General features: G+C 34.0%; 1 protein-coding gene across 7 annotated transcripts in view; it reads right to left on the bottom strand.

The window, feature by feature from the left end:
• Positions 1–734: 734 nt before the first annotated feature.
• Positions 735–24,937, bottom strand: part of LOC101891841 (homeodomain-interacting protein kinase 2) — a 135,491-nt gene continuing 111,288 nt past the window's right edge. For 3 of the 7 annotated variants that reach the window (XM_059131530.1, XM_020039096.2, XM_011296857.3), the window contains 12 exons: positions 18,392–18,750; positions 18,010–18,330; positions 17,836–17,936; positions 17,122–17,772; positions 16,753–17,059; positions 14,182–14,462; positions 13,865–14,106; positions 13,247–13,795; positions 12,711–12,932; positions 10,960–11,873; positions 9,301–9,462; positions 735–9,091 (listed from right to left, as the gene is read on the bottom strand). In XM_059131530.1, the coding sequence (XP_058987513.1) occupies positions 9,322–9,462; positions 10,960–11,873; positions 12,711–12,932; positions 13,247–13,795; positions 13,865–14,106; positions 14,182–14,462; positions 16,753–17,059; positions 17,122–17,772; positions 17,836–17,936; positions 18,010–18,330; positions 18,392–18,750 (4,088 nt within the window). In that variant the 3' untranslated portion in view covers positions 735–9,091; positions 9,301–9,321. Of the gene's footprint in view, positions 9,092–9,300; positions 9,463–10,959; positions 11,895–12,710; positions 12,933–13,246; positions 13,796–13,864; positions 14,107–14,181; positions 14,463–16,752; positions 17,060–17,121; positions 17,773–17,835; positions 17,937–18,009; positions 18,331–18,391; positions 18,751–18,849; positions 19,004–24,937 lie in introns of those variants that run through there. The other 4 variants (XM_011296860.3, XM_059131531.1, XM_059131532.1 and 1 more) reach the window with 4 other exon arrangements.

The following is a 24,937-nucleotide window of genomic DNA, read 5'->3' as shown; positions in this document are numbered from 1 at the left end:
TTGCTTTAAGATATTTCAAATGAAATATTATTATAAAAAAATAATAATAATGTTGTTGCTTGTAGAATTAGTATGTGTTTGTAAAAGTTTTTTTTTTCACATGGTTTAAATCTAAAATATGTATTAATTAATTTTAATGTGTGGCTCTTAAAAGTTGGAAACATAAAATTGTTTATCTATTTCTGTTTGGTTTGCTTACTAACTAACAACTAAAGCATTTTTGTGTTGCTGTTGTATTGTTGTTGCCACATTTAACTTGGATATTTTTTGTTTTTAGAATATAAATAGTTTGTGTTTTTTTGTCTTCAGTTAAGATTTGAAACGTTTCATTGTTTTAATTTATAATTGTTGTTGTTTGTCTTACAGTTGTGAAATAATATTGTTATTTGTTTAAATGTTTTCGTATTTATTTTGTCTTCTATATTTGTTGTTTGCTTTAGGTATGGTCCATAAATTTCTATAAAACACTTTTAAACTTTCTTAAAATTTAGTTATTTTTTTGTATTTGTTATATTTTTTAATAATTTTGTTTATCAAATTACAACTAGTGCTGCAAAGATTTAGCAGTCTTTAATTCTTTTGTTGTTATGTCTCTTGTTTGCATTTATTTTTTCTGTGTAGTTGGTTTCATTTAATTTTTTAAGTTACAAAATGTTAATTTTTTTTTAATACATCAAAAACAAAAGTATTTCAAACATTTTCGATGTTTTGTGAATGGTGTTTTTTTTTTAAAAAACTAAAAGGTGGTTATTTTCATATAATATCTGTTGAATTAATTTCTTACAGAAAATAGAGAGGACAATACGAAACTATTAATAGGATAGGGCTTTCAACATATTGGTGAAACCTGATTTAAAACTTGTGGTGGGTATCATCACAGGTCACTGTAAGGTAAGGGCAATGACCTCGAAATGGGATAGCGATGACATTGATTACTGTAGGATCTGTTAAGATGAAGAAGAAATTGAGACAGCCGAACACTTGCTCTGTCAGCACTCATTACCGTGAGACACAGGTTGGTTGGCGAACTAGTGTCACATGCTCAGTCTTATTTTTTTAACACTGACGCTACAGTAATTCTTCAGTTAGCCAGAAGACTCAAGTGGCTAAAGACGACACGGCAACTTTTTTAGCCGTAGATCACACTCTATAATTCTATCTTCTATCTTTACTCTCTTCCATCACCCTTTCCTTTATTTTACTATTTTTTCTAGGATGAACACAATGGACGAGTAGGTCTCCGAGTGGAGCGGTTATCAAACGGCAACCGCGCGTCCTTTAACCTAACCTTACCTAGCTCACTTACATTTTTAAATTTCCATTTGGAAAATATTTAAAAAAAATTGGGAAATAAAAATCATTTCAAAGCCATGCTATGATCTTCTCCGTAGACAATGCAAAGCCTTCAACAAATATATACAAAGAATGTCAATGGCCCAATTCACACGAGAGTAATTTTTAGTCCAAACTAAATTTTTCTTTCCAAAACACACGAGACTAATGAAACTGTCTTAAATTGTGAATACGTATACACAGCTTTGTGTGTGTTAGTAATTTTTTATTTATTTAGTGTTCATGAGTGTGCATGCATTTGTTTTGTTCTGCTAATGCGGGGTTGAAGCTGGATGAAATTTTAGTCCAACCAAAAACGATTCTTCATTTACCAGATCTCATATAATCATTGTCAGAAAAGTTTAGAGGTTTAGAGGAGAGGAGGACTTTAACACTGGCTAATTTCAGACAAGTTATTGGTTTTTTCAACTAGGAAAAAGCTCTGACTCCAATGAGCAACACTAGCAACTTGATTAAGTTAGAATTAATTTTTAATTAGAATTTAGCATTGGTTTATTGGAAATGGTGAATCATTTCTATCTTTAAGTAGGGAGCCAACACTACGACTAAGTGGGAACTTAACTAGGTATGGATTAAAGTTTGTGGGAAAACGTCTATATCCATGCCATGTTGAATGCCCTATCATACACATTAATAATTTTAGAATAATTTCAAAATAAAGAATCTATAAATTTTATGATCATAAGCGAATAAATACACAATTAGAATAATATTTAAAAACTGGCCTCCCATCTGCGGTGTAGGAAACCATAATGAAATTAGATTATACTTAGAAGTATGCTTAACACCATTTTGGATATTGCTACACCAAAGACCAATGAAAACCACCAATTCCAAAAAAAAGCTATTTAATGTCTCCCAATAATTTGATGTTCATCGTATCGATGCGATCTGTGGTAAGGGCCTTTTCGCAACACATTCTTCAGATGCTATAAAATATATGTTGCGCAAACATTCGAAAAATATGGAGTATTAAATGGTTAATGCATTGAACGGGTAAGTATTAAGGTGCAAGTACATAAAAAGCTTGAAGTCATGGCTAGGCATATTTTGTGACTTTTTATAAAGGGATTACAGAGCCGCACTAAAATTCTGCTGTCGATTGCCATTATAATTTGACATTAATAAGCCTAGCCATGACTTCAAGCTTTTTATGTACTTGCACCTTAATACTTACCCGTTCAATGCATTAGCCATTTAATACTCCACATTTTTCGAATGTTTGCGCAACATATATTTAAGTTTAAAAATATGATGATGTTGCGTTGGATCATCATTTATACTCCACTTAAACAAATGTTTATTTTACAACATTATTCCACATCAAACCGCATCGATTCTTTTTGCATCACATTATGGCTTACTTCCAAAACGCATTACGACAAAGTCCTTGTTCAGATATTGCTTTAGTATATGAATCGTAAATTTATGCAGTATCTCAGACAAAGCATCGACTCGGCTTGTTGGATATACTGCATTAAAAATACCCAACGAAGGCATTTCGAAATTGAATACTTTGCATAAATTTTGGACCACAATACTAAGTTTGTATACAAAGCCCCTTGACGTTTTGGAAGTGAATCTATAGAAAAAAAAATGGGAAACAAACACATATTCGCAAATATGTTAAGGAAAATGATACGAATGTATGAACTCTCTTCACAAATATGTCCTTTTTTATGTGTGTTTGTTTAATGTGCAAATTGCTACCTTTATCCTCTAGATAGATACATACATGTATTTTATATATATAAATATAATATATTATAATGCATTGCATGTTTCATAAACATTTATTCACGAAGAAAAGAAAGTAATAAAGGAAAAAAATATTTAAGAAAAAGTTCTTATATTTCACAACACTTTAATGTTTATAGTTTGGTTTTATTATTAAGAGATATTTTTTTATATATATAATAATTTCTGTGTATTTTTGTTTTGTAAATGTATATATTTTTTATTATAGTTTTGTATTTTGTTGTTTTAGCTTTAATTTTGTTCTATTACATATTACCCTCATATACGCATCTGTTTGTTATTGCCTAACATATTTAAAATATATATTTGTTTTTGGCTTATACAAATTAACTTAATCAAGTTTATTTCTTCTTTTTTTCTAAAATTGCGAAATATTTTGTGGTAATTTTATTTTTTCAAATATATATATTTTTAATTTTTTGTATTTTACCTTGTTTAAAAAAATACACACATAATGTTTTGTTGTTTGTATTGTTGCTTAGTTCTTGTTTTAATGTTGTTGTAAAAAATGTATTTTTGTTTTCTTTTCTTAAACTTAGTTGTTGTTGTTTTTTTAATATTTTTAATTTTGTATTTCCCAGTTAACTGCTTTAAAAAGTTTTGTTCTTAGCATGTTGTAATGTATTTTAATAATAAAAACATAGTATATTCTTTTTCATTATTGTTTTGTTTAGAAAGATCTTTATTTTGTTTTGTAGTACATTTAGTAAAAACATTGAAATAATATATATTTTGTTGTAATAATTATGTTAATATAATCAATAATATTGTTCTTTTTCACCTAATATTTGTTTGTTTTTTATATTTGCTTTGTTTATATTAATATATTAATTTAATTACAAACTACATCACAATAATTATAAGCTAAGTATTATTTAATTATTTTGTTTGTTTATTTTATATGTATATCGCCGTTTTCCATAACCAAATATTTGTTATTGTTGTCTCTTGTAAGTGAGATAATCCCCCTAATGGGGAAAAGTATACAAATATATATAAATATTTTTGAAAAAAAAAAATAACACAAAAATTCTTTTGCAAAAAGTGATAAAGAGAAACCATTCATTAAATTTTATTGTTATGAAAATATAAATTTAATACATAATAATAATCCGTTTCAAAATACCTAAAGATCTTGCAATGGATTTCACATGGAAAAAAAGAAGCTCAAAAAAAATTTGTCATTATGAATTGACTTCAAAAATCATATATTGTATTTTGTCACTGATATTGATATTGGCTATTAAGCATTATTCGCAATCTATGTCACTAGAAACAATATTTCAAATCAAAAGTATGGGAGAAAATTATTTTATATCATCAAATTTATTATTTATAATAGATTAAAAGGCCAAAAGTAACAAAATAGTTTATACTTTCACTTTTCCTCTTATGTGGGACCAAAAACATACAAAGCTTTAAACAACACGAAACGAAAGATAAAGATAAAGTTTTTTACCCGTTTTCTCATAAATATTAAGAAATGGGTAAAAAATATTGTGGCAAACCACATTTCCCGTACTTCAGATTTGAAAATTTAAAAATACATAAACATCGGATTTGTAAAACTATGCAGTGAAGAGAGCATCGACAACACTAATGTCTCAAATATCATAGTCATGTAGATCGTATAAAAGAGGCGTATTGTTTTACGATACCATTGGAACTATTAAATAATTTTGATCTTACAGTCGGATTTTTTTGGATTTTATTTAAAAAAGTAAATAACAAACTAATAACTTGTTTAAACATAAGATTCATATCGCCTTCTTTTGCTATTTAAATGTGAATATTGCTATTACCAGTAAAAGATAAACGAAACATTGCATTACAAATCCAAATCGCATAAATTAATTTACTTTTAATTGGTAAGTGTACATTTTTTTAACATTACTCCGTTTTCAAAAATACTCTTTTGAGAAAAGCAAGTAAAAATTATAATTCAAATATAACAATCCCATCGCTTAGTATCAATGTAAAATACATGTCCGCTATGTAAGTATTGAACTACATGGAAGTTTGTTTTATTTGTGCACAGATTAAAAATCGATGGCTCAGCTATTGTGAACATTTGTACTTTCACACAAGTATACACCTAGCTCACTGCATAATTTTGCGATGGTTATTTTTGGCTTTCTAATGACAAGAACAATAGTACCAAATCGTTACCAGGTGCAATCCATTTCAAATGATTCAAAATTTGAATCCTTTACGTTTTGAACAAAAGAAATAAATTCAATTGTCTTAAGCAAAGTATAAGCATTAAATCAAAAAAAAAAAAATAATAATAATAATAATAATATTTTTAGAATTATTAATTAAAATGTAAAATATAATAAGAATTAATAAATCATTTGATAATATATATAAGTTCCACTAAAAACTAAGTTATTTTATTGATTTGTGTTTTAGTGATAATTAACATTAAAAGTTAATGAAAGCTTTTTATTGCATACAATTGCAAAAAACCAAATTATTAATTTGTTTTATGTACGTATAAGAATATGCATTTGAGTTGCATTTTCAAAAAAAAAGGACAACTATAATAGTAAAAGAAACAAATAATTAAAATTTCAACTGATTTGTATTTATGAGGTTTTGTTTAGGCTTAAATTTAAGGTAGGAAATAATAAAACGCTATATATAAATATACAATTATTGTATTGTCTTGCATAAAAAACTAAAACATATTATTAATGTTAAGCATTTGTTATTTTCAACTGGGTGTAATATTAGGTGTTTTTCTTTTGTTTTTCTAAAAAGAGGGCATTGTAGAAAAATAATCATAATAGTAATAAAAGTTATAAAATTTATAATTATTTTTGTTGTGTTTTGTTACATATATTAATCCTTAGTTTACAATGCATACAAAAAAGGATAGATAGATAGAAAAAAAAACAAATAAGAATTATTTGTTTGGGTTTTTTTTTTCATTTAATATTTATAAGGTACAACTACGATTTGTTGGTGTATTTGTATTATTATTATTACGTTATAATATAATAGTTTGTTTGTATGGTTTTAGTATGATTTAAGTTTCTATACATATATAGTTTGTATACAATTAGTTGCAAGTGAGAGAGGTTGAATAAAAGGCATAATATTAGAAATTATAAACTAAATAATATATTTCCTTATGTGAATAATTTACAAAAAAGAAACACCTTTAATTATAAAAGGGGATATCGAAGAAAAAACATAATAAAATTTGACTTAAATCTATTAGTTATGGAGAAAAATAATATAACTTATTTAGTGCATTGAACAATCAAATTTTGTTCTTTAAAACAAAAAAAAATAGAGAAAGTTTTCTTTTCAGTTAAAAAATAACCATACGTGTGAGTGGTATTACGTATGACCACATTTTACAAATCGTTTAAATATTCATTTGTGTTGTGGGTGTGCATTTAATATTGTATTTTTTTCTTTTCCCTTGAAATTATTTTCTTGTATCATAAGCCGTTCTTTTTTTATATGCCATTATAATTATCAACATATTACATTTTTATTTGAATTAGGTACTCTAAATTCTAGTTTTTCTTTTCTCTTGTATTTTCTTTATTTTGTTGTTTTATCTTCAAGGAAGTGTGGTTTCCAATAATGTGGGTGTGTGTATTACTTGTTATATGTGGCAATTAGAATACATATATTTTTTATAGTTCATTGAATATTAATTAATAGTTAATACGTTGATACAACACCATCATGAAACTCTAACGATTTTTATTTAATATGATTTGTTTGTCTATTTAAAGAAAAAGTATGCCATTAACGCATCATTGTTTTGCTTTCGACATTATGATCATCATTAATAACATTATGGCCCGTTTTCTTTGAATGAAATTTATTTTCAAGGATCTGTAATTTCCCATGGGATGTTAATAATCCCCAATAAGAACGCTGATCACAGAGAAGATTATTTTAAAGTTTATATATTCAAGGAAAATTCCAATTTAAAAATTTCTTTTTCGCCAAAGGAAAAAGGAATTATAGGCTTTTAGATATCATGGAATTTACTTTTAATTTAATGATTTTTTAATTTTGTTAATTGTGAAGTATAAAATTCTATCAAATAAATTTTCCATTACTATGGAAGAAATCGGCTACTATGTTATCTCAATAATCACAAATTCCTACGTATGTTATTTCTTTGTCAAAAACCTAATTCTGTGATTAGAAATTTTCCAGCAGGAGAAATGGAAAATATAATTGTCTATGCGTTTTCGGTTTCCAAGTTAGGGATTTATGACGTTCAGTAGTTTCTCACATTTAATCTATAACATGCTATGCTCTCGAAGATTAAATACACTTACAAAAAGTCTACTTGTTGTTCTTAAAGGTTGTTAAATAATTTTGGAAATACTATTTTTCGTGGAAAAAATATAAAACATGCCACTAATATCAAAATAAATTTAATCATGCCTATATTCCAGAATATCAAAAAATATAAATACACATAATTTTTTTTATAAATTGTCTGGTGGGTAAAAGAATATTTAAAGGAAATTACAGATCCTCCGTGAAAATACATTACAACAGAAGTATAATAGCATTTCATTCAAATTCACCATTTAAAAAATATCATATATTTCTTTCTTCTCCATTGGACTAGGAGAAGACAAGAGTATTGATAACTTTACTTTTACACCATTCTATGTGAACGTTTTTTGTTTTTACGTTTACAATAATCCATTCAAAACGAAAAAAAAAAAACAAGCAAGAAGCTTCGTTTTTGCCCTTAACTTCTAGACGACACAAAGAAATGCGATTTGTTAATATCCCCGCCACCACAAAGGACTTCTAGAAAAACAGGGATTTTCTTGCTGTTGGTTAATTGTGTGTTACTAATATTAAGAATAAATATTTACAAGTAGTTATGTATAAAGCATAAAAAAGGAAATTGTATAAGAAAATAATAAGTGGTTTGTTTTTAGGATTTTTCTTTAGCAATGTGACATACAAAAAGATCATGCTAGTATCGACACAATAGTAAAATATTGTTGATCTGTTCTGTTGTCATATTCTACATACCGTTTGGTTTGTAGCAATCAATGAAATATTCATATTATATATAATTGTGTTGAAACAAGTTCTAAGTAAAAAATAGATATATATTAAATAATTGGATACGTAGAAATATGGGGAAAATAGATAATGATACAAAAAGAAATATAAAATATAAGTGGATATTTTTAGTAATCTTTGTGTTAGAACTAATGGTAGGTGGTAGTAACCTTAAAAACGCGTACGTTTTATGCGTGAACGTTGTTGTTGCTTTTGATGTTGCAGTTTATGTTCTTTGAACATTTTATAGAAATGACACAAGTTATTTGTCAAATAATCGAAATTTCCATAGAGAGTGCTTAGCGGTTGGTATGGCTGCTGTTCATCCATGGATAACTGTCCCAGCGATGTTATTGCAGCAGCAGTGCCGGCAGCTGCAGTTGCCATTACTGCTTTTCTATTATCTCCGTTTGATGGTTCTGTTAAATTCGATGCATTAAAACTATTTGAGGCAACTGCGGCCGCCGTTGCATTAGCTTCGGTGGTCATCATCAATGTTTTATCATTATTGGCGAAATAATTGTGCACTATTGGACTGTTAAATGGTAAAGAGTTTAGTGGTGGTGGTGGCGCGGGTACAGATGGATCATGATGCACATGCTGCTGCTGTTGTTGTGTTTGAATATTATAAATTGTTTGTTGCATCATTAAAAACCACCATTGATTGAAATGGGAATTTTGTATATCCTTGGATTTTACTGCAGCTGTCGTTGTCGTCATTAAATTATGATTGCACTCATCGATTTGTTCAGTTTTTATATCATCGCCACCTTCATCGTTGTCACCATCTTCATCATTACTTCTAATCGACAAGTTTTCTTTAATCGTCTTCTCTTTCATCATCGTCATCTTGGTGTTGTTGTTGGGTGTAGTTTGAAAATTTGTTGTTAGCTGCTTGCAATCATGCATGAACGATCTATATATAAAATTAAATTGAAGACATCGTGGGAATTTGATTGTAAAGGATATATGGAAAGGATTTGGAAGAGGAAGAGATAAGAAATCACATTATTAAAAAGTTCTTCATTTTCAATAAAAAATGCTTTTAGTTTGTAAGAATATATTTTAAATTGCATTTTTCATAGATAGTTGTTGTAGATATTATTGTTGTTGTTGTTGACTCACTCGTTATGTTTAAATCAGTATTTATTCGCCCCCATACCATATATTCGTCGGTGCGTAATGTGCATGTTTGCTGGCGGCTACCTGAGCTGGACTTAGGGGAGCAAATTGACCGTACTGCGTTGGGAATTGTATGTGAGCGGGCAAGGGATGTGATGGTATAACCTGTAGAAGAAAATTATAGTAAATAAATATTAAATAATTTAGGATAGACAGAATTGATGTGAGTTACACACATTTCGTGTGTTATGCCGATTTATCCTGACGTCGAAAATATAACCTATTTGAAAGTTCATGCAGCAACATAAATCATCAATCTGTGTTGCTGACATTTTCGACCTGTTGTTAACTCTTTATACTTAAGCAACATTCTGAACCGTACAAAGCTCATATATTTATTCTTGATATCAAGAAAAAGCACAGTTGATTTTTGTTATGAATAATCAATTTTATGCGAAATTATAAATTCCACATTCATCTTAGGTTTATGGTTGAGAGAAATATTTAGATAAAACGATTTTTAAAGAATCACTGATTTGTTTCGCAAGTTATTACAGATATAAGTATTGGACATTGTGACCCTTTGTGGGCAAAATGTTGGTATGTGTGAAATTTGAAGGGAGTTGGAAGCTTATTTGGTTTTCCGTGAGTGTTTTGTTTTTCAAAATCATGAACCCTATGTGGGGGAGGTACCGCAAGAAATGGTGCGATATTGAGATCTACCAAGTCTAAATGGAATCGGATGCTAATTTCTCGTTTTATGATCTTTGTGGACATTCAAAATTTTGACCCTTTGTGGAGAGGTACTAGAAGGGGTGGACCAGTATATCCCATTTTTACACCAAACCTTGGATTAATAAAATATTGTGATTTGTGTAGTTTGAAGAGAACCGGATGCTTATTTCGGTTTTTATTATCGTTTTGGTTATTCAAAACGTTGGCCCTTTGTGGGGGAGGTACTTGATTGAGTGGTCTGATATGAGTCATTTTCGCACCTCACCTAGCACTGATGCAAATATTAGGATTTGCAAAGTTGGAGCAAAATCGGATTATCCCTTCTATATCTGTGCAGTAAATTTTGTTTGGAAATTTTGACATTTGTTGGGGGAGGTACCAGAAGGAGTGGACCGATATTGTCCATCTCCGAACTCGATCTAAGTTTGATAATAATATTACGATGTACTAAGTTTGGATCAAATCGGATACTCGTTTCGAGAGTTATCATGCCCACAAGCCAGCCAGACAGACGGAGGGAAAGATATCGCTAGATCGACTCCAAATACCCTGAAATGGATTTGGTCCGAAGAGACCGTTATTTCTATGAGGCACGTTTTGGCCGTATCATATGATATGCCTGAGGGTATAATGAATAAATATCATTATTTTGCGACTCGATTTCTCAATCACCTGTAATTTGCAATCATAGGCTTGTAACATACTAAAAAACTTCAATACTTTATACCTCAATCTTTCAAGTTTTCTATATAGTTATTATTCTTAATTTGTTTTCTATCTATATGCATTAAGTTTATGTTCAGTATGCGAGCAATGCCCGCATCAGTTAATTTAGTTTCAATCAGATTTACACACTTAGATATTCTCGATTATAAAAAAGACTCCAATTTATAAGCTCTTTAATATATTTATGTGGCCATAACTTACCTGTCGACTTGAACTATTATGAGCTGGAGGTGGAGCAACTACAGCTCGATTGTAGGCGTATGTGGGCGCTGCTTGTGAAACAAATACCGTTGGGCGACGGTACATATCACCCTGTACAGCAGCAGCTGCATAAATATCCTGCTGCAATATAGCTGCTGCAGCTGCCGCCGATGAGGGCGAATTACCCATCGGAGTTGTTGTATTACCTTGGTGTGGCTGACCACTACCAGAAGATGCTTGCTGCAGTTGGGAACTCTGTGATGGTTGACGATAGACTTGTGTCGCACCCCATGAGGGTGGACCAACAGCAGCGGCGGCTGCCGCAGCGGCCGACGACGATGATGACGAACTCTTCGAATGTGCCATTGGAGGATGAACAACGGATGCACCCGAAGATGTAGGTTGCTGCACGTAGTTACCACCGGCTGAGGAAGGTGCAGCTGAAGGAGCTTCACGCTTATGATGTGCCAATGGTGGAACAGCAGATGACGACGATGATGAAGTTTGATGTTGAGAACCACTGCCACACGAGGAATTGGCGGCTGCCCATGAGGAACGCTTATTGTCAATTTGCTGTTGTTGATGAGCAGGATAATCGTAGAATTCCACGGGTTCCTGTTTGGTGGGTAGGTGAGGTAAGCTATTTGAGACCTGCGACTGGGTCTGTGAACTGCTATTAGTGCTGGAGTGCGATGTGGGCATATAACATTCATTTTGAGCCATTGCCAATATGCGTTTCTTCTGTGATTGACCAGGTTCATATTTCACATTTGTTGTGGTCGGATAAGTGGGCGTCTGTTGCTGTGGTTGATGTTGTTTGGGGCTGTTGCTAGCTGCATGTACAGTATTGGTGCTGTTATTGTGACCGCCGTTGTTGGGATGGCGACGACGCATCTCATCGTGATCGTTGTCACCTACGGTTACGCATGGTATTACTAGTTGTACATGTTTAGAACGATGGTGGTTGGTTATGGATGAGGCAGAGGAGGATGAGGAGTTATTAGGGTGGATTTGGTTATGTTGGGAATGTTGTTGTTGTTGTGAGGAATTAGAGGACGTGGTGGACGTGGCAAATAGATTAGAGGATATTGAAAAATTTGTATTAGAATTTGTCGAATTGGGGACACAAGTCGATGAGGACGATGAAGAAGCAACAACAACACTGTGATTGCTACTACTACCGCCGCCACCACCGTACAAAAGATTAGAGGTAGAATGCTTATGATTTGATTGATTATTATGGCTATTGTTGTGAGAATTGTGTTGAATGGAAGTGGAAACAGATTTGGTATTGGAAGAGGAGGAGTGAAATAGGCCACCACATGTAATTTGATGTTTCGCTTCGTTCGAATTAGCACTCGAATTGTGTTGTTGCTGATTATGCTGACTACTGCTGTGAGACGAAGTGTTATGACAACCGGATTCTGAGAAATTAACAAATCCAGACCCACATCCGGTTCCACTTCCGCCAACGTCAAATTCATTGCTACTACTGTTATTGTTATTACTATTACTGGTCGACGATGAGGTTTTTGTGGAGGAAGAAAAATGATTTGTGGTATTCGATGCAATCGTTTTGCTGCTATTCGAGTTAGCTGTGCTTTTACTGGGGTGATCAAAGCTAATGTTGTTGCCAGCATTATTATTATTATTATTAGTAGTAGTAGTAGTAGTAATATGATGGTGATGGTTATGGTTATGATTGGAACTATTTGAGTTGATATTGTTATTGTTAGAAGAAGAAGCATTACTTGAACTATTCTTAACGGCAGCCGCAACATTATGGGACATTTGTTGATGTTGTTGTTGCGTTTGTTGATGCTGCGTTGTTTGCTGTTGTTGATGCTGCTGTTGTTGTTGTGGTTGTGGTTGAGACTGATGTGATAGCGTTTGATGAGTATGGTTAATATTCATCGCTTGTTGATAATGTTGAAACTTATTTTGGTTTGAGGAATTGTTTGCTGATGTTTGAGCTAATAACAAATTTAAGGAATGAACATTAGAATTTGATTTATCTGTGGAAATAAGACACATCGAGACACAGTTAAAAAATAACAAAAACCATTTAAAACCGAATACGTCGTTTTCTTAGACCAATTATTTTTGTGAAAACAATTTTGAATAAAGAAACACCAACTCCGCTTTTTGCCACATCCATCCATGTGAATTTAAATATCACAACTGATGTTGGGAAACGAATTTCTAATCACATTATCATTCTGGTTTCCCAACATAAGCACTTAAAATGTTCTTAGATTCAGAGGTGGGAAAAATAAAAATAATTTACCATATGTTTGTTGCTGTTGATGATGCATTTGCTGTTGTTGTTGGCTCTGACTTTGTTGATGCGAATGTCCATGTTGATGACCACTATTGCGGCAGCCTCCCAACGAAGAAGAAGATGCTGAATGTTGCAACATTGACGATGTCGTCTGTGATTGGGCATGTGCTCTTTGCTTTCCAGGTGCCACATTTGAGGATGGTGCTGCTGTTGGTGCATCGTTGCCTTCATCTTCACTATCCGAAATCGTTATAACAGCAGACGGCGATGGAGTGTCGTGTATAGTAATTGTCTGCTGTTTGACAATTGCACCGTGATGTTGATGTGCATGTTGAGGTTGTTGGCTGTGATGGGACGAAATGTGATGTCCTCCACCAGACGATGAAGACGAATGGTGATGATAGCCACCAGTGCTGCTGCTGTTGCCCGAAGAACCACTAACTGCACCACAGTTATTAACAATGTGATGGCTGCCGCTGCTGCCATAAACAGGATTTGTGCTGATAACATGCGATTGATTAGACGAAGAACCGTGATTATGGTGACTGACAATGTCTGCAATTAGAAAAGTTGCAAATTTATGAAAATAACAGTTTTCACAGAAGGACAACAACAAGAACTTACTGCTCGAAGAGGCTGATGCAACCACAGCACCGCCCACTGCTTGGCCACCATAGCTACTACCACTACTGCTGCCATAATTACAATTGTGATGGCTATTATGAAATTGTGGCGATACGTGAGACGTACGATTGTAGCGTTGTTGGTGGGGTGGAGAACTTTCCTTGACCCTCTTTTTGACGGGTGACAATTGTTGATTTTCTTTTTTGTCATGGCGTGGCACACGATAGGAATTACCCTTGCTTCTGTAAATTTATTGGAAACGAAAAAGTCAAAATTAATAATTAAGCCTCAATGGGAGGTTGGTTTCCGCCACTTACACTAAGTGATGTACAGGTGATTCCTTTTTGAGATCATTACGAGGTATATTCAAATGTTTGGGATAGATTTCCTCAACATTTAAAAATGGTGCTGGATCAACAATTAGCGAATGAGCCGGCGCCTGTTGTGGCCAAGATGGTACCAAAGCCATTTGACGGCTTGTTTGTGGCCAGGCTACACCGCTGGCCTGTACACGGTTTGTTAGCAGCATACGTTGGCCAGATGTTGGTTCAACCATTGACACTGGTACGGGAACATTGACATATTGCTGTGAAGTGAACTTAAATTGATCAATGATAATAGAATATGAACAAACAGAAAATTCAAAATGTAAAATTATAATTAAAAGAAAAAACAAATGGAAAAGAACAACTCAAATGAATACACAGTTCAAACCGATGGCATTTTTGAGAGAAAAGTGTTTTGTATTAAAATTTGATGGTTATTTTCCATTATTGGAGACAACTGGCAAGCTCAAATTCTTTTAACTGGAGGATGGGAAAATATAGGCATAAGAGCAAAAATAATTAGTTTAGTCTCTAAAAATTAATTCAACATAATCATAATCTAAGAAATCAAAAGATAGAAAAATGAAAACCGTTCTGAAACTCAGAAAAATGTCTAGAATGATTTTTGTCATATGATTGTTTATACCTAATTATCCACAGCTCTTGGATTTATTGATTCATGGTTGATTCGAGAATACGTTCATAATTATTAACCTATTCGTTGCGAAGACATTTGATTTCGATTTTTTGCTTTATGTTTCGCAGCTAAAAATGTTGGCCTGCCGATTCCATCAATGAAAATATATTTGACCGAATGTTATGGTACGGTATCAACGATTTAATTAAACTAAAATTAATAATCCATTTTCTTATTAAAAAGGAACCAAGACTCCGATTAGAATTGCTAAGATTGTGTGCCATTGAATGTAATGAACGAATTAAAACTGCTCTTGCAACATAATTCAATTGCTATACGATGACGGATTTTGACTCGGTTTCAAGAGACAGTGAATGCAATATACAGGGTGAGATGGAAAAACTGCAACCAACTTCAGACTGCTGTCATTTCTAAGCCACTGTTAAAATTATTTCAGTAACTGCTCATTATACTGTTTACAAGCGTACACAAGCATTTTGGTTAGAATTTTCCAGAAAAAAAGTTATTCGTGATGGAATTCAAGCGTGATAGTGTGATTTCTTTATATTTGGCTGGAAAACCAAAAGTGGCTATCGTTAGAGCACTCCAGCATTTAAATGGCTCGTGAGCTGAACATAGCGCAGTATTCCATTTGGCAATATTTAAAAATGAGCTCGGGGTAAAGCCATTGAAATTCCAAAAAGTGCACGAATTTACACCGCAACAGAAAGAAAAAAGACCGAAAAGAGCTAAAGAGTTGCTTCGCTCGGTCGAAAGTTGTAAACTGCCGAATTTGGGTTTCTCCGATGAGAAAACATTCGTTGTCCAGGAGTTTGTAAACAAACAAAATGACCAAAGAGTTTAAACCTCTTTGGCAAGTAAGGTCAGTTGAAAATGTCCACTTTCGGTTGGCCACCAGAACTCAAGCGCAGGCACGTACTCTTCGCTCGTATTAATCGACCTTGGCGTCAGAATAAATACCGAATATTATCGCGAAAATATTCTGGAGGGTGTATTAAAGCCTTGGGAGGGTGTATTAAAGCCGGATACCAATCCGTTGTACAATTGTGTCTGGAGTATTTTGGAAAACAAGGTTGGCACTAAAAAATACCAAAGTGTCGATCACCTCAAGCAAGCGCTTCCCCGGGAATGGCTTCATTGGCCATAATTCTTGCCAAAGGTGACCAATTCGAAAAAATATAAACTTATTCTAAAATTTGATGTTATTTCCGACATTTTTGCTTTCATTCAATAAAATTTAAAAAAATGTAAAAATTATGACGATTGACTCTATTGCACTTTTTTATCTCTGTATTAGATACGTCTGATGGTTACATTAAAACAAAGTGATTTGGATCCTCAAAACAAACATTGCTTGTTGAAATATTGATGTGAATACAAAGAGAAAAAATCATTTTTATGAAAGACAACACTATATGAACGTATCGAAGCCAACTCAAAAATAAATTGAAGCAAATAAACATTTATTCAGCCCATACTATCATTAAATACAAAAAAGTTTTATTAAAAATATTTAGCGAGATGAGCCATCCTCCAACTTATAATAAAAAAATCCCCTGATTTCTTTATTTTAAATTAAATTATATCTGAGTATAAAAATAAAAAGATATATCAAAAATCGTCAGATATTCCCCACACAAGCCATTATTTTTTGCCGCATATGGTGAGAAGAGTTTTATCTGGTCCACATAGTGGAATCAACACAATATCTTTTCCATGACCAAAAATGGGAATTTCTTCACTCAACGTCATGAAATGGAACTCCAAATTAAATTTCCAAGTAAAATCATTGCCACTTGCTACTTCGTTTTATGATGAACTGTGTATGTATAGCGTTGTTGTTATTTTATTAAAAAAAAATAGTGATGTAATTTTTTAAATTCAAAAATGTAAAGCAAACTAACCTGCAATGGCGGCTGCATCGTTGCACTGCCAACCACAACATGTTTGGTGGGACTTGGCATTGCCTGATAGGAGGGCGGACACAATATGTTCGATACCAATTGATGTTGGAAGGTATCCGTGCGTCCCTGGGCATATTGACGTCCAACATTGCGTCCGCCATAGATTTGATAGAGACCCTCATAAGCCAGTGGACGTTCGCGTACCAGACGTTGAACCTGACTTGTTAGCTGATTGTTAATGGTAAATGTCATATTTTCCGATGTACTGGGAACGAAATTTGTAACCAATGTGGAGGTGGGTTGTACACTGCAGAAGGACAAATTATTAAAATAAAACCACATTCGATATGCTTTTTTTGCTCAACTTACGGATGATAGTCGCCTCTTCGACAAACTTCCATCATTTGTACCGAGGCCTTAACATTATTACAGTAGACATAGTCCACCAGATGGGTAAGTCTGGTGAACGAATGATTTAATGCATCTGCAGGTGATAAACGTCTTTCCTGGTCGATGGTTAACATGCGCTTCAGCAGATCAATGAATTCACGACGATCTGTTTTCTCTGCCAACAATTGGCCACCTTCAAGATCTGTGGGCACATTCACCTGGCCAATATCATCTAGACAATTGAAAATGTATTTTCTTGCCTCTTTACTTTTGGTATTTGTTTCAGCCTCATGTTCCTCTATGGTCTTTAAACGCCAAAAAGGATACGTTGAATCCGTATCACGATAAAAGAATTTCGATGTCTTTGAGGCGCTATTCAGCATATGTTCAGTGGGTAAACCTTGAGTTTGTGATATGTATCTGATTTGATCGAATTCCGATGATCCCGGATACAAAGGCCAACCTAAGAATAGCTCGGCAACAACACAGCCCAATGACCACATATCAATGGCTTCACAGAATGGTAAACCCAAAATGATTTCCGGGGCGCGATAGTAACGTGATTGCAAATATGTATTGCAAACTGTTTTACTGACATGTGAAGCACTACCAAAGTCAATGACTTTTACTCTGTCGAAAGAAAATTTTTAAATTAAATTTGGAACTAATCACAATATTTCTTTCATCTTTTACCTATAGGGTTGTCTTACTGGATCTACCAACATTATGTTTTCGGGTTTCAAATCGGCATGAATTAAACCTAATTGCTTAAGTTTTAATAAAGCTGTTAAAACCTGAAATTGGAAGTAATAGCGAAAATTTATTTGGTGAAGTTGCTCTGGCCGATATGTTTTCTTGCTCACTAACCTGTTCCAATATGGGCCTTATGTACTTAAGAGGTAAAGGTGAGAATTTATTTTGTTTCAAGAAATCATACAAATTCTGTTCGAGCATTTCGAATACCAGACAGGTATGATTCTTGTGTTGAAAACACTCAAAAGCACGCACAAAATTGAACTCGTCAGCATTTTCTTGGCTTAAACGCGACAATATCGACACTTCAATTTGACCCTGTCGAGCATATGAGGGATGATTTTTAAGAATTTTTATAGCAACAATTTCCGAGGTGCCACGCTTCCAACATTTTACCACTTGACCAAATGTGCCACGACCCAAAAATTCCAAAACCTAAAACGAAAACATCATATGGGTTAATTGCTTTCAAAACAAATCGAAATCAAAGGCTTACCTCATATTCGGCGGATAGTGAATAGAGTACTTCGTGTTGTACCAGCTGATAGTCACCGTCTGCCCCACTGCTAGAGCGTTTACTGGGGGCCTGCGTATTTGCATGGCCCCCAGATGTTGCAACTTTGGTATGAGCCGTCTTGAGGCTGTTGCTGCCCACCGCCGAGGACGCCACGTTGGTGCTGCTGCTTATGACCCCAACACAGATTTCTTTGCCAGTCGTTGCCGACTCTCTTTTGGTGGGGTTCTTAGTGCCAGTACTGCTGCTGTTATTACTGCTATAGTTTGGATAGGGTTTATTGCCACCGTTCACCACCAAATTTGTTGATGACGCTGAGTCCAAACAACCACAATCGCACTCTGCAAAGATGATAATAAAGAGAGGGAAAACAATATTAGTAAACTTCGAAAGAAAAGCACACCGCAAATAAACTAGAAATCTCATTTCTTCTTGTCCACCTTTGTCATATGTCTTGCCCAGCTTATAGACATTTCTTAGTAGATTTTGAAACAGCATTTTAGCCAGAAATTCCAAAAGACCATAGACCTCCACTTTTGGCTTTCTTTGTTAAGGTGCTGCACTTTGTTGTTGACTGTTGGCCAACTAATAAATGTTCAGTTTAAAATTTCTACAAATAACCTGGCCTATTGTGGATAAGAAAAGAAAATTGTATTTTCGCCCCCCGTTCTCCCCTTCTCTGTCTTGCAAACACACTCGCTAGCCAGAACAAAAGTACGGTCAGTCATTATTTGTTTTTACAAGGAACTCTTGAGTAGTGACACCACAAAGAAAGGTGCAGATTTTGTCGTGTATAAAATGTTTTTATTCAAAAATGACAAACATGGAAAAAGAAAAACAAAGCCCCGCCATGCAGGAAAAGAATAAAGCTTTTCATTTCATTATTGTCTCTGTTGTTGTCTGCTCCCGAAATACAACAAAAGCGGCAGCAGAAAATTTTAAGTAAAATTTTACTTTAACACTTTCTGTCTGCCAGCAATCCAACAAGATCGTACGGGCACACCCAAAACAACCTCCACCATTTTCCTCATCCCAGGAAAAAGAAAATACTGTTAAATTTATAAAAATTCTCAAAAAAAAAAAAAAACCCACAACTTAGACAAGAAAATGTAAGTGCCATTCTGTGATAGACCAAAAAACAAAGGAGGAACCAAACAAAAGCAAAAATATTTTAAAAATATTACCCCATTGCGTGGCCAATGCACTGACACGATATGTTGAAAGAGCCGGCACCACGACGCACTTTCGATGTTATCTGCAAAAAGCCAGTGCAACAGTGGTTCAAATCATGAATGAATGTTAAGTGGATGGGAGATTTTTGCCAGAGATTTTTATACTCTCCATTAAAAAATGGACAATTTTCTATCATACAGCCTATGATAGAAATTGTCACACAGACAATTTTCTATAATAGGCTGCAGTACCCATTACTAACTTTAAATACGAAGTTTGTGATAATTTCGGTGAATAATGTCGCTAAAATCATTAAAATACCGAATATTGGCAGGTAACGTTATATGGGGTATAGTGGACTTGCATACGAATTTTTTGCCATAGGTTGTAGTACCCATTAAGATCTTCGAATACGAAATTTAAAACGATTCCGGTGAAAAAAGTCGCTGAAATCCTCAGATACCGAATATCGGGAGGTACCGTTATACAAAGACGTGGACCCATATAGTCACAGTCTGTAGTACCCATTACGAACTATAATTACTAAATGTGAAATGATTCCTGTGAACAGAATAGCTAAAATCATCAAAATACCAAATATAGGGAGGTACAGTTATTTGGGGGCTACAACTACAGGGTGAGATGAAAAAACTGCAACCAACTTCAGACTGCTGTTATTTCTAAGCCACTCGTCCGACAGCTGTTAAAATTATTCCAGTGACAGCTTATTATATTGTTTACAAGTGTACAAAAGCATTTTGGTGAGAATTTCCAGAAAAAAAGTTATTCCTGATAAAATTCAAGCGTGATAGTATGATTTCTTTATATTTGGCTGGAAAACCACAAGTGGCTATCGTTAGAGTACTCCTGCATTTAAATATGAATAAATCGTTTGTGTCTCGTACCATGGCTCGTTACCGTGATACTGGTAGCGTAGACCGACATCAAGGAAGTGGACGGAAGAAAACAGCAACATCAGCAGAAATGGTTCGAAACCCGCAATGATCGAATCCCGCGATGGAGTGACCGGTAAATGGTTCGCGAGCTGAACGTATCGCGATATTTCATTCGGCATATATTGAAACAGTGCAAGAACTTACACCGCAACAGAAAGGAAATAAACTCAAAGGAGCTAAAGAGTTGCTTCGCTAGGCCGAAAATGGTGAACTGCGAATTTGGTTTTCTCCGATGAGAAAACATTCGTTGTCCAGCAGTTTACAAACAAACTGATCGTGTTTACTTGCCAAAGAGGTTAGCTGAAAATGTGCACCTTCGGTTGGCCACCAGAACTCAAGCGCCGGCCATGGTGATGGTGTGGGCCGTCATAACAGCCGATGATCGCTCTCCGCTCGTATTAATCGACCGTGGCATCAGAATAAATGCCGAATATTATCACGAACATTTTGTGGAGGGTGTATTAAAGCCTTAGGCACGCAAACATTTTGGCTGCAGTCCTTGGACATTCCAACAGGACCATCGCACTCAGTACGCGCCACCCAAAATGGTTACAAAATGAGGTTCCTCGCTTTATTCCCAGTGCACAATGTCCACCAAAATTTCCGGATACCAATCCGTTGGACTATTGTGTCTGGAGTATTTTGGAAAGCAAGGTTGGCATTAAAAAATACCAAAGCGTGGATCACCTCAAGCAAGCGTTGCGCCGGGAATGGGTCAAAATACAGCAGGGCAACATTCGGGCAGCGTGTGACTGTTTCATTGGACGTTGGACGGCCATAATTCGTGCCAAAGGTGACAAATTCGAACAAATCTAAACTTATTTTAAATTTGATGCTATTTCCGACATAATTTGCTTTAATTCAATAAAATTTAAAAAACAATGTAAAAATTAAGGCGTTTGACTTTGTTGCAGTTTTTTTATTTCACTCTTTATATACTGATCAAATATTTGTTTGTATTTTTTATGGGATCTCCGGTGAGTATTTGAATTGCTGCTAACGGAATGACAAGAATGCCTACAAAATATTAATAAAAATATAATGTCAATATTTTTTTTTTTTAAACCAGTTTTATTTTTGAGAGACTGTGCATTGTTTATAGGCGCATATTCATTATATGGAAAGACTACGAATGATTGGCAGAGCAGACAACGAGTGAGTGTCTGACCAATGGTTGGCTTGGCATCCCACCACAATTGCCATTCTATTTATAATGGACAACGCCATCTATAAACATGTAAGATAAGCAAATTTTTTTGTAGCTGATGTTGGTGTTGTTTTTAGAAGCTCTTGCTAATCGATGTTTGTTTTTTTTTTGTTCTGTTAGTTAGTGTGTCACTGTAAAAGAAAGAGATATATATTCACTTGGGTGTTTGTGACACAAAGTTGTTGTCTGACCAAACTAAATATTTATTAGTGTTATTTTTGTTGTCACTTTTGCTATTTGTTGCAGCTGCATAGAAAGAACTCACTGAACTGCAACACAGTCAAGTACTCACAACCAGCAATCCATCCGCAACTTTGTGAAGCGAACAAAAATGCATTTCACTAATTTATCCATGCGATCCCAACACTCATCTATGTGTATGGACAGCGTCCGACTGTTGGAGTTTCTATTTTTTTCATTTGTGGGACACAAAGAATAAAATGGAATTGTAATTCAACTTTGAGTGAGCGTAACAGAAGTTTTTAAAATTCAAATAAACTCTAACCATGAATGATAGATATATGGGATTAATTATTTAATTGTCAGCACAATGGATGGATAGATGGATGGATAGATGCAGCAATAGGCGTCGAGCTTCCACTTTATCTAGTTGATATAAAAAGTCGCTTGTGTTGGTAGCACATATACCCGGATGGAGAACATCGATTCGGTTGGATTTGTGGGAAAATATTAATTTTTCCAAGTGACCGTAATTTGATGTGGAACCGAACCAAAATAAGTCAAGTTAGGAACTTTCAGTTGGTGTACACACTGATAAATACTCTCAGCATTGGGTATCCAATTATGTACAGCCTTTTAAAAGTAGAACTGATGTTAGTAGAAATATTGCAATGTGTCAACTTAAAAGATAACTGGGATATATTTTCGTATTTTATAAGAGTTACGTTTATACTATGCGACAATTCAATTCTCTAAATAATTACAGGAAAATGCCATGAGATTATAAAATTAGAGCTTGTAACGGCGTTTTGAAAGTTTACATTGTAAGGTAACTTAAATGGATGGGACAAGTTCCCAACCCTACACGACAAGGTGATCAAGGTATTATATCTTTGTGCATTTGTTTGTAACAGGCAAAAGGAAACGAGATAGACCCATAGTTCCTTTTGAAGATCTGCATAGAATCACATTCTCAGTCGATTTATGGATGACCGTCCGTCTGTCCATGTATTCTTGTAAGCAAACTACAGATCGCATTTATTGCCCGATCCAGAAGAAATTTTGCACAATTCATTTGTTTGATCCAAGGACGAGCCCTATTTAAATTTGAGATAATCGGTCAAAATTTAGATATAGCTCCCATATATATCTTCGTCCGATTTGTCCAAACGTGTAAAATTAGCCCAAATAATATAGCGCACGTGCGACCAAATTAGGCTTGAAAATGAGTATACTAAATTTGATAGAAATTGGTTCAGATAAAGGTATAGCTCCCGTATATATTGTTCATCCGAATTGTTATATTTGTTCTTCACAGCCGTAATATGCACTCCGTAACAACTATATTCGGAGAAATATATAAAATACAGCTCAGAAATACCTTTGCCAAATTTTATCGATATCGGTTCAGATTTGGATATAGCTTCCATTATATCTTTATCAGATTTAAGGTCAATTGGTTAATACAAGCCCGAATTGCCCCGAAAGCCCCGATTCAGAGGAGGATATTCCTCTTTCCTTTGAATTTTAAATTATAGCCATAAACATAGTTGGTATGATTTAATTCTCACAAATTCCGCATAAAAAAAACTTTTATTTGTTATGTGAAGCTCTACTAAATATGCAAAATGGTGTAGGCTATCATAAAGTCGGTCCCGCCCGAATTTCTTTACTGATTTCCACTAAGACAGTTATTACTACTTTACTTTTGTGGGTGAGTTATAAAAAGGATAGGTCTAATATTAGCTATATTCGCACCAGACATAAGTCCTCTCTAAATATAACCAAGTTTGATCTAAATCAGGTTCTCTCTTCAATGTGTGATTTTTTATTTTTTTTTTACCCTCCACCTTGAAAAGGAGCGTATTTTAACTCTGTCATTCCGTTTGTAACATCCCTAAATATTCGTTGTAGACCCCATAAAACATATATATTTATGATCAGCATAAAATGTTGACGTAGAGCTTCAAAATTTGGCAGAACAATTCGTATTGTGTCTACGATGGGTGGTATTGAAAATGATATGATGATGATATATCGGTCCTCGTTTTGGTATAGCCGCCGCCATATAACGGTAATTTCCCGTATTCGGTATTTTAATGATTTTTGCCACATTTTTCCACGGATTTGTCTAAAAATTGATATTTGTAGCTCATAATGGGTTTTAGCTCCCTTGGCGAAATATTGTATGTATAGGTCCACGTTTTAGTATGGCCCCCATACAACAGTACCTCCCAATATTTGGCGTTTTTATGATTTTTGCTACATTTTTCCACGGATTCGTTTCAAATTTGGTATTTTTATTGGATTTGATAGATGGCAATCCTTGAAGTATAAAATTGTGAATAAAGGTTTTCGTACGGCCCTTATACAACGGCCTCACCCACTTTATGCTTTTATTACGTTTAACAGCATTATCTAAACGGTCTTAATGGTATATGAAGTTTAAAGAGGAACACATTTGAATTCAGATGCTTTTTCTTTACCCAACTGTGGAGAGTATTCGGCACAGTCGAAATCAATGTTTTTTTTACTTGTTCTTCTTTTTGACAAACATGGGAAAAGGTGTCAGAAAAAGTGGACAGACATCTTTATATATATAAACAATTTTTGAAAATACTGACCGATCTAGATTTAACGTCCAGACGAATGACTGAAGCTAGAATCTAAAATTTGCAGAGGCGTGTGTTAAGGCTTGGTTGTTGGAAAATCGTATTAAAAGGACACGAAAAGTACTAAAAATTGAATGCCTTGTATTGGACAAACGAAATGAGCTGAAGGATGTACCAAAAGTATTTTTGGAAAATCCAACCTTAAGTTTACGAAACTTCGAAAATGGAACCATCTTGTGTTATGTGAACGGTTAGATCTTAAAACTATAAATTTGGAATGAGAATCAAGATAGGAAAGTTAGTTTGATATATGATGGTGGTTTTGAAAGTGTGTACTAAAGTGTGCGAACTGTACTAAATGGTAATAAATTTGGGACAGTTTGGTTTAGGCTAAACGGAT

Source organism: Musca domestica, unplaced genomic scaffold, assembly GCF_030504385.1.
Source record: "Musca domestica strain aabys unplaced genomic scaffold, Musca_domestica.polishedcontigs.V.1.1 9, whole genome shotgun sequence".
Classification (NCBI taxonomy): Eukaryota; Metazoa; Arthropoda; class Insecta; order Diptera; family Muscidae; genus Musca; species Musca domestica.
Note: the sequence above shows the minus strand (reverse complement) of the source record. Positions and strands in the feature narration are given on the sequence as shown.